General features: G+C 43.6%; 1 protein-coding gene across 1 annotated transcript in view; it reads right to left on the bottom strand.

Annotated features, from left to right (window-relative positions):
• Window positions 1-9,662, bottom strand: part of DYNC1LI1 (dynein cytoplasmic 1 light intermediate chain 1) — a 52,197-nt gene extending 42,535 nt beyond the window's left edge. The window contains exons 1-2 of the mRNA XM_023192255.1: window positions 7,948-9,662; window positions 7,669-7,742 (exon numbers count right to left, since the gene is read on the bottom strand). Of these exons, the coding sequence (XP_023048023.1) occupies window positions 7,669-7,742; window positions 7,948-8,093 (220 nt within the window). The 5' untranslated portion in view covers window positions 8,094-9,662. The remainder of the gene's footprint in view (window positions 1-7,668; window positions 7,743-7,947) is intronic.
• Between the last annotated feature and the right edge of the window lie 1,463 nt (window positions 9,663-11,125).

Here is an 11,125-nt window from a genome sequence, read left to right as displayed (position 1 = left end):
AAAGGCTTTTGGTCAGGTGAATTAAAAAACTCAGAAAAAAAAAAAAATACCATCTTTTTCACAAAATATTTTGTGACCTATTTAGCAATCATTTCATACTGGCATACTTGATCTTTACTACTTTGAGTCTCTTCCCCACGGGAGTTTATAAGCTCCTGGAGGGCAGGAGCTGAGTCTTAGTCATTCTGTTTACCCCAGATGATTCAGTAAAGCATTTTATATATGACATGTCTCCAATAAATGTTTGGTGAAAAAAAGAATAAAATGATAGTCTGGGGGGTCTAATAGCCACTGTCTTGATTTTACACATAAAGCAAATAAGGCCCAAAAATGTGATAGTCCACCGTCACTTACTTTTTTTTTTTTTTGAGATGGATTCTTGTTCTGTCACCCAGGCAGGAGTGCAGTGGCGTGATCTCGGCTCACTGCAACCTCCACCTCCTGAGTTCAAGCAATTCTCCCTGCCTCCACCTCTCGAGTGGCTGGGATTACAGGCGCCCACAACCACACCTGGCTAATTTTTCTATTTTTAGTAGAAACGGGGTTTCACCATGTTGGCCAGGCTGGTCTCGAACTCATGACCTCAAGTAATCTGCCTGTCTTGGCCTCCCAAAGTGCTAGAATTAGAGGCCTGAGCCACCACGCCCGGCCACTTACTTATTAGTGACAGGGTCCCACACTAAATTTTGGACTTCTCTCTTCCTATTTCAAGACTCCTTTCTGTTTTATATTTTCTAAGTGCTTTTGCTGACATTCTCTCTCACATGGATTTCACACCAGCTGAATTACTGCTCTACCAGCCTGTATCTGTGATTCGCCAGTTCTGTTTTCTGCTTTTGACAGTAGCACTGGGGGAAATATTAGATGAAGTCCTCTTAACAATTCTTAAACCTGTGCTCAAACTACACCTAACTGGAATAACAATGATACTTTAAGTAAAGACTGTTCATCATTTGTTCAACACATATTCGTTAGGCACCTATTATGTGCCACACACCATATCCCATTAACCAGAAATCTCTATTAACTGGCATCTGTGCTTACTGATAAAACTGACGCCAATCATCACCTAACACAGCCAAGGGCTGTGCGTCATACCTATAATCCCAGTGATTTAGGAGACTGAGGTGGGAGGATCACTTTAGCCCAGGAGTTCGGGACCAGCCTGGGCAACATAGTAAATCCCTCTCTCTAGAAAAATATAAACAATTTTTAAAATTAGCCAACATGGTGGGAATACAGGCCTGCATTCCCAGTTACTCAAGAGGCTGAGGCAGGAAGATCACTTGAGCCCAGAAGTTTGAGACTACAATAAGTTATGATAGTGCCAGTGTACTACAGCCTAGGTGACAGGGCGAGACCACGTCTCTAAATAAACAAACAAACACAGAGGTTCACAAACTTCAGGCCACAGGCCAAAACTGGCCTGCTGCCTGTTTTTGTGAATAAAGTTTTATTGAAACAAGGCTGTATCCATTCATTTACATATTATCCATGGCTGTTTTGGAACGACAAGAGCAGAACTGAGTTGTTGCAACAGAGACCACATGACTTACAAAGGCTAAACTATTTACAATCTGGCCCTTGACAGAAAAGTTTGCTGACCCTATTATAAGATGCCAATATGCCATCTTACTCTCAAAACACTATATATATTTTAGTAGCCGTAACATATAATAAACAGCCGGGCGCGGTGGCTCAAGCCTGTAATCCCAGCACTTTGGGAGGCCGAGATGGGCGGATCACAAGGTCAGGAGATCGAGACCATCCTCCCTAATACGGTGAAACCCCGTCTCTACTAAAAAATACAAAAAAACTAGCCGGGCGAGCTGGCGGGCGCCTGTAGTCCCAGCTACTCGGGAGGCTGAGGCAGGAGAATGGCGTAAACCCGGGAGGCGGAGCTTGCAGTGAACTGAGATCCGGCCACTGCACTCCAGCCTGGGCGACAGACCCAGACTCCGTCTCAAAAAAAAAATATATATATATATATAATAAACATGTAATAAATAATTTCATGTTAATTCTTTGAAAAAATTCAATATCATATATATGGTAACAGTCTATTCCTTGCATCATATTCCCATAACCAGTCATGCCAGAAAACAGCATAACTCATGGAACCTTGATGATCTTTAATCCCAGCTCCTCAACAAATCAATAGTTTTAGACTGAACACTCTCATTATTTTTATAATCAGTCCTCACATAGAAAACCATACACTCCTTTGCCAGTTACAAGATAGTTCTCTGCACAGATCTCTGAATTCCACTGTGTATATCTTAAGGTTTCCTACAATAGCTCAAGCATAATAGAGTTTTATTCCTGAAGGGGGGAAAAAAAGACTTTCACATATACTTACTGATGTTCAGCATTTTGTGGGACTTTTTTGCTGCATATTACCGTGGACCAATACCTTCAGGGAACAATATAGTGACTTTACATTTCTTTCCTGTGGGGAATTAAATGGCCCACATCTATACTAATGAATTAAAACCCAATTTCAATATGCCTTAAAACATTTCTTTAAAAATATTCGATAACTCACAAGATTAAAACAAGAAAATTTATAAAATGTCAGATCAAACAAGGCTTTGGAGATCACTAAATTCAAATAGTCTAATTTACAGATGAGAAAGATGAGGCTTACATGACTTGACAAAGGACCAGCTAGTTTTCATTAATTCTCACCGCAAATCAAAAAGTTACACTGAAGTCCTATCTAAAAACCAGGCACTGTGCTTGGGAACACGGTTACATGTTATCTTTGTTGACAATGAATTCAATTAATCTAAATAAGTGAGATATTGTTTGCACTAAAAGATATACACCCAGAAGAATCAGATAAAATTCCTTAAAAACTGCTAAGCATCACCTACTTACAAGGAAAGTTCTTTTCCTTTAGGGAGATTGTATAGATTAAGAGTACTAGCTCTGCGAGCCAGGCTGCACACTTTTTTTTTTTTTTTTTTTTTGAGACTGTTCCACTCTTGTCGCCCAGGCTAGAGTGCAATGGTGTGCGATCTCGGCTCACTGCAACCTTTGCCTCCCCAGTTCAAGCGATTCTCCTGCCTCAGTCTCCTGAGTAGCTGGGACTACAGGAGCCCACCACTATGTCCGGCTAATTTTTGTACTTTTAGTAGAGATGGGATTTCACCATATTATCGGCCAGGTTGGTCTCAAACTCCTGACCTCAGGTGATCCACCCCCTGAGCCTTCCAAAGTGCTGGGATTTACAAGCAGGAGCCACAGGGCCGGCCTCAGGCTGTAAAATTTTGAATACTGATTTTGCCTCCTGGCTATGTAATCCTAGGACAATTTAATTAACATTTCTGTGTCTGGCGGGGTGTGGTAGCTCACCCCAGTAATCCCATTACTTTGGGAGGCTGAGGTGAGAGGAGAACTGCTTGAGCCCAGAGTTCAAGACCAGCCTGGGCAACACAGTGAGACCTCATCTCTCCAAAAAGTGCAAAAATTAGCTAGGAGTGGTGACACGCACCTGTAGTCCCAGCTACTTAGGAGGCTGAGGCAGGCGGATGGTTTGAGTCCAGAAGGCAGAGGTTGCAGTGAGCCAAGATTATACCACTATGCTCCAGCCTGAGTGACAAAGTAAGACCCTGCCTGAAAAACAAAACACAAATTCTGTGTCTGTTTCCTGCTCTTTAAGGGGATAGAGTACATAAACAATCCTTACATGACTAGTACCTGTAAGTGCTCTATGTTAGGTATTATTAATTATTATTTTCCTTAGGGAGTTTTCTTATCAAAACATGGGAAAGTAATCAATATGGAGAAACTGCCTTTAAAAGCAGCTAATACAAATATGCCCCGCGCAGTGGCTCATGCCTATAATCCCAGCACTTTGGGAGGCCAAGGCAGGCAAATCACCTGAGGTCGGGAGTTCAAGGCCAGCCTGACCAACATGGAGAAACTGTCTCTACTAAAAATACAAAATTAGCTGGGTGTGGTGGCACATGCCTGTAATCCCAGTAACGCAGGAGGCTGAGGCAGGAGAATTGTTTGAACCCAGGAGGCGGAGGTTGCACTGAGCCGAAATCATGCCATTGCACTCCAGCCAGGGTAACTCCATCTCAAAAAACAAACAAACAAACAAAAAAGATATATAATCAATTGTATTAAAAGTAATTAAATATAAAAGGTAAAAATGAAAATGTAGTTCTTAAAAAGGACAATTTAGAAGTTAGAATCTACTTAAAATACATGCGCAAGAAGTCCTACCTTTATTAAAAACAAATCTTACTGAAATCCATTCTCAAAACTTTTCAAGAAAGAAGAGTTAATATCATAGACTTTCTGGATTTCATTAGAAGTCAGGCCTAGGCAGATTAAATAACTACTTAAACACAAGTGCCATGGCGACAGCTGCATCCCAGAATCCAATAAATATTTAGATTTTCCTTTAAAATAATTACCAGTACGTTTGCTCAAAGACAGGCTTTGAGTAGAAAGAATTTTGTACCTGGCACTCTCTCCCTTGTGGGAACTTCTATCAAGTCAGAAATCCATGCCAGAGTCACAGAACACGGCCCTTATGTTGTGTGACCTTGGAAAATCCACTCAACAGGTCCCTACAACTCATTACCCATCTATAAATTGGTGCCCTGATCTGGGAGGAGAGAGGAGGTGAAATGAGATTTGTATTAAAATCCTTTGAGAATGGCTCTTACACACACACACATTACTAGTCATGTCCCTTTTCTCCCATCAGGTAGTAGTAGAAGAGAGCATGTGGAAAGCTAAACTGCAATTTGTGTGTGTTGTTAGGGGAGTACTTAGGTCTACATCATTGTTCCTATTCTAGGTTGTTTCTGAAATGTAAAGCCTTGCAAAAGGCTCAGATTTGTTTTATGTTATTTATTAGAATTATTTTTTGAGACACGGTCTCACTCTGTTGCCCAGGCTGGAGTGCAATGGTGCGAACTCAGCTCACTGCAACCTCTGTCTCTGGGGCTCAAGTTGTCCCTCCACCTTAGCCTCCCCAAGTAGCTGAGACTACAAGCACGCACCATAATACCCAACTTTTTTTTTTTTTTTTTTTTTTTTGAGACAGAGCCTCACTCTATCACCCAGGCTGGAGTGCAATGGCACGATATTGGCTCACTGCAACCTCCGCCTCCCGGACTCAAGCAATCCTCCTGCCTCAGCCTCCGAGTAACTGGGATTATAGGTGTATGCCACCACGTCCAGCTAAGTTTTGTATTTGTAGTAGAGATGGGGTTTAAACATGTTAGCCAGGCTCGTCTGGAATCCTAACTTCAGGTGATCCACCCACCTCGGCCTCCTAAAGCGCTGGGATCACAGGCGGGAGCTGCCATGCCAGGCCAATTTTTAAATTTTGTGTAGAGATGGGGTTTCACCATTATTACCCAGGCTGGTCTCCAACTCATGAGCTCAAGTGATCCACCCCTCGGCCTCTCAAAGTGCTAGGATTACAGGCTGGGTCACTGTGCCTGGCTTTAGATTTGTTTTTTAAAATAAGAGACTCCAGAGACCACCTGCATTCATGAAAGATATATTAGGGCCAAGCATCCTCCTGCCCAGCACCTTCAAACTCCTAACAAAGAAAACCACAATCCCTATTTGTATATTTCTTTCCTCCACCAGCACAGAGTGAATGCTGCCATATGTGATGGTAAAATGTCTGTAAGAAATCTTCAGGGGTATCTTAGAAATTAACTCTATTTTTGTAACCAGTATACAAATCAGTTATTAGCTTCTTCCAAAGCTGAAAAGGACTCTGATGAAAATCCCAACAGTACTGAAAGAAAAATATTAAGTTTCAAGCTCATATTACCTGATACTAGATGGAACTTTACTAACTATTAAGTTCATAAAAAAGGAAATTTAATCTCTTCTTGTATGATGGCGTGAAGGAGGTTGGGACCTCTAAGAACACTCAGTCCCATGCACAGACCCGGTGTCAAAGGGGGGTTTTAAAAAAAAAAAACATGGCACAACCTCAGTACAAATTCAGTATACCAAAAAATGAACAAAACCACCACTTTTGTTTTACCACAAACAGAATAATCTATGCAATATCTAATGTGCAGAAATAACTGGAGGAAATGTATAAACTAAGAACAAAACTACTGAATCTTACCTTTACCATGGCAGTGTTTCCAAATAAGTCTTACTTAAAGTAATTAAAATAGAATCGATTTCAATGAGGTCATATGATCTTAAATCCATTTTAGCTTAGTAATGAGTGGTAATTTGTTTAAATTAGCAAACTAAAAATTTATTCTACAATTTTTTGCTCTTGGATCCTAATTTATTTTTGCCCTATTAATATCACTTATGAAGGCACTAACTCAATTTTTTAAAAAGTTCTGAGCACAAATATTTTCTAAATCAGTTTAAGATAAATATATCACTTGCAAATATTATCACTATACAAACATTAACTCATTTGATCCCCCCCCACAACCCTGGAGGCGGGTATTATTATTTCCATAACAACCATTTTAAAAATGAAGAAACTGAGGTTTATAGATGTCAAGCAACTTGCTTAAGATCTTAGGGCTTATATGTGATAGGACAGTGACTCAATCCAGGCTAATCTGCAGTAGGTGATTTCAATCACATTAAAAACAAGAGTAAAAACTAGTTTTTCAACTAGCTCCATGCAGCTTTAAAGAATATAAATAATCATATATTTTTGCCCGGCAGAAGTCCATTAAAAAAGTAATTTTTTCTGTGTAAACATTCATATTTAACCATGCAGCCTATCAAGCAGCATTTGACTTCTTTGTTTCCTTTCCTGTTTTTAGATGGACATTTAAAAAAAAAGCCTCTGGCATTGAGCCGATATCAAATACCAAAGTTTTTAAATTTAATCATCGTATAAGCCAAACTTCAGTTATCTTGCATGTAAAGAACTATATAGAGAAATTTCTCCTTTAAATGATTCAGGACCCAAGCCTGCAAAAATGCGAACCTGCGAACTATTCTCCCTCAGTCCTCTATCCCCACCCCCAGAGTCACTAAAGAAACAGAATACACAACTTCCAGAGAGCCGAGGAGATACAGAACAATCAGGAGAACTGACACTGGACCATTTCTCCTTATTACATCCATTTGGCTGAAGAGACTTAACTAGAAAGGTGTGTTCTACTGTCCTTTACAGATTTCAGAATTACATGTGACAGTTAAGGTAGCTGCAACACGAGCACATTGTACCAGAGAACACTGAATCAAGAACATTTATCGCCAGGTCTTAGTTGTAGCCTCTGTCAATTATACAAAGAGTCAGCTATTAAATATTAATGGCAAGCCATTTGCGCCGGAGCTCTTGCAGAGCCTCCTGCTACCAATTTTTCTGATGAAAGAAAAACTGTCAATTTCTAGATAAACCCTAGGACACCAGAATCCCTCAGATGAGCGATCGAATTCTGTCCTTCCCAGGGGAGGCTGTCAGGGCCACCCCCATATCCCCGGGAGGAGGAGGAACCTGAGGGAGGGCGGGTCCCCATAGGTCCTGGGTCGAGGGTCGAGGGTTCCCCTTCTTGCCCAGCCTTCCGCGACAGGTCGGGAGGCGGGGCGGGGCTGGGCCGGCTGTCCGCACAAAGAGAGCCAGCGAGCTAGCCGGGGGACCAGGTACCCCGGGCCGCTGGGGGCCAGGCGGGGCGGGGCGAAGCAGGGAACTCTTACCCAGCAGTAGCACGTTCTTCCCCGCAGGGAGCTTGGAGCGCGAGCGGGTGGAGACCTCGCTGAGGATGCAGGACCTAACGGGAAGCAAGGCGTACGGTGAGGCCGGAGGCCGGAGCCGCAGCGCGGCAGGGACGGACCCGGCCTCGGCGCGCCGGGGATGGTGCTGCCGGGAACGCAGTGGCCGGGCCCGGCGCCGAGCTCCAGCGGGCACGGGATCCCAAGGCGTCCGCGCAAGGCCGGGGGAACCAGCAGGGGCTGAGGGAGGGGTGGAGTCGTTACCAAAGGTTCTGCCCGTCCTCATCGTCGCCTGCCGCGGCGCCACAGTTGCCGGACGCTATCTCGTTGCCCAAGGGGCCGCCTGTGTAAGTCGAGGATAATCCTGGCGGAGAAGAACCGAAGGAGCCGACTCGCCCCACGGCCGCCATCTTGGTCGGGAATTACACCACTCCCAGCAAGACTAAATATGCAGGGCGGCTGAGGCGGCGGCGGTGGAGGCGGCGGGAACCCGGATATGGGGCGCCCAGCGCACAGGAGCGGGGCGGGGCCTGCGGGGGCGGGGCCCCGGGCCGGGCCGGGACTGATGGAGCGAGCGAGAACAGACTGCGCATGCGTTGCTGCCTGCCCGGCGCAGAGGGGCTGAGCGTGTGCGGGCGGCGGCGCAGTGGGCCGCTCTGCTGCAGCTGAAGTCCACTGATCTGACAGTATTGAAGCGCTTTCCTTCCGTTCATCCGCGGCCCTGGGCTGCAGCAGGGGGGTTGGGTGTGTCAGGTGAAAAGTGCTCCCTCCCACCCTTCCGACAGATCCGCAAACCCTGCAGCGGGCGCGGAATTCCTGCATTGTCATTGCCGGCCCACCCACTGTTCAGGCTGAGAGCGGTCCCCCGCCCACACCGGCGCTTCGCGGGCGCCTAGATAGAAATGGGTCGCCCGGCTGTTAAAGAGGCTGCCCTACAACCCTGGGCTGGAGTATTGCCGTGGTCCTGGATTTCTGGACTTTAGTTGCATTCTCAAGTGGCGAAGTGTTCCTCAACCTGGACCCACATCAGAAGCAGGTTTTCCCACCCCTAAGCAGGGGCGTGACAAAGTAATTGTTTACCCTGGAAATAGACTGTTATTTTAAAAAAATTATTGTCAGGGCTTGCTTTAATGTTCTTGATGTTTTTGTATGAGATCCTTCATGTGAGATTTGAAAAGATCCACTACGCGGGTCATCTAACCGGTCACTAGACATTAATTCCACACTTATTACGTCGAGCACAGTTGACACTGGGAATACATGGATGGCCTTATACTAGCCCTAAAATAACTCTTTTTCTATTAGAACTTTACTAGGTAAATGTATTCGAATGTCTGAACTCCATGTTTAGAAGGAGTCAATGGTTTTAAGGCTCTATCCTAGTACACACCTGTAAGAGCATTTGCTTAAAATTGCCTGACCTTTGTACGTTATCTCTGTCACTTCATATTTGAAAATTACTTGCTAAAATATGACCTGATCAATGCTGTTATGCTAGTGAGAAAATCCACAACTAAAGACTTTGCTGTATATTAGCGTTACAGTTAGAAGTCTGGAAGCCTTTGGAGGCTGGCAAATCTGAGTCCAGGTCTAGCTCTTTGAGTTTACTGGCTGTGTAACCTTAGGCAATTTACTTAACCTCCGTGAGTCTTGGTTTCCTTATCTGTCAAATGAGGATAAAAGGACCTAGAATTGTTGTGAAGATTAAGCGGGATGATTCATGTAAAATGGCTTAGAATAATCACTGGCAAATCTTAAGCGCTCCCCACATGTTAATTGTTATCAATGACTTTCTTTACCTTTCAAACCATTAATATCTGACCAACCTCTAGACTAGTGATGGGCCTAAAGAACTCTTGGAGCTAAAATTCTTTATTTGTCACCTGTAATGCCAGCACTTTGGGAGGCCAAGGCGGGCAGATTGCTTAAGCCCAGGAGTTTGAGATCAGCCTGGGCAACATGACGAAACCCCAGCTCTACAAAAAAATACAAAAAATTAGCCAAGTCCCAGCTACTTGGGAGGCTGAGGTGGGGGGATCACCTGAGTTCAGGAGATCAAGGCTGCAGTGAACTGCGATCATGCCACTGCAGTCCAGCCTGGGTGACAGAGCAAGACCCTGTCACTAAATAAATAAATAAATAAAATAAAACTTTTGATTTTGTTGTTTGTATACTTAGGAAAGGAACCAGAACCCTCCCCAGTAGTCCTAGACCACCAGGAGAAGCTGAGTCTTTATGTCACTGTTTTAAAGGAGAGCTGTATACTGCTCTTGGCCCCTCTGAAAGCCAATTTACTCTACTTTATTCTTTCAGTCATCTTCCTCAGAGCATTTTCCCCTCAATTTTGTTGTCAGTTCCATATCATATTTGCTTAGTCTGAGAAGTGTTTACTTTTATAATAGTGTCAGGCTTCTAACACCTCATGACTTCCAGATGCTCAACTCCCCACCTAAATTGAGGTCAAAGTTGTATTCCTTGTGGTTTTATAATATCCCTAACCAGCATTCTTCCATTAAGGTGGCTGACAAAAGTGGTCATTTATGAATGCCTCCTATGTGCCAGGCACTCTGTGTGTTATATTTGCAATCCTCATACTTTGTAAGGGTCAGCGAAATTTAGTAACCTACCCCAGGTCACACAGATCAGAAGTTTATAGATAAACTGAGATTTTTTACTATCTAGTCTGTAAAATGACCTAGGTCAAATCATGTTAAAATAAATGTCCTGGTAATTTTAGGTGCTATTCTGGTAAATACCTTCTGTGGAAAGCTTTACATTACAAAAATAGGGAAGCTATATATTATGAGGAAGTCTATAAAAGGAAATAATTCAGCAGTCCCTTGGAATTTTTGTTGCATAAATGCTGTTTGATGATTGACCTGTTTTCTATACTATGATTGCTTTTTCTTTATTGCCCAATGTTTTCTTACATCTAAAATTAATAACCATCTTGTTTTTCTTTTCTTTTTTTTTTTTTTTTTTTGAGACGGAGTCTTGCCTCTGTCGCCTAGGCTGGAGTGCAGTGGCACGATCTTGGCTCAGTGCAACCTCCGCCTCCTGGGTTCAGGCAATTCTCCTGTCTTAGCCTCCCGAGTAGCTGGGACTACAGGTGCCTGCCAACACGCCTGGCTAATTTTTGTGTTTTTAGTAGAAACGGAGTTTTACCTTGTTGGTCAGGCTAGTCTCGAACTCCTGACCTCAGGTCATCCACCCGCCTCTGCCTCCCAAAGTGCTGGGATTACAGGCGTGAGCTACTGAACCCAGCCAACCATCTTCTTTTTCATTTGCTTAGATTTCCATGTCTTTAATTCAGTTTCAAATTCCTATCCCAGCTGTGTAAAACTCCTTGTTGGATATTTTAACACTTTTACCTTCTTAAAGACACCTTTAAGAACCTTCTGGCCTGCTCCAATCTGAGTTGGTTATTCTGAAACTGAATACA

The sequence above is a fragment of the Piliocolobus tephrosceles genome, chromosome 2 (genome assembly GCF_002776525.5).
Source record: "Piliocolobus tephrosceles isolate RC106 chromosome 2, ASM277652v3, whole genome shotgun sequence".
NCBI classification, from domain to species: Eukaryota; Metazoa; Chordata; class Mammalia; order Primates; family Cercopithecidae; genus Piliocolobus; species Piliocolobus tephrosceles.
Note: the sequence above shows the minus strand (reverse complement) of the source record. Positions and strands in the feature narration are given on the sequence as shown.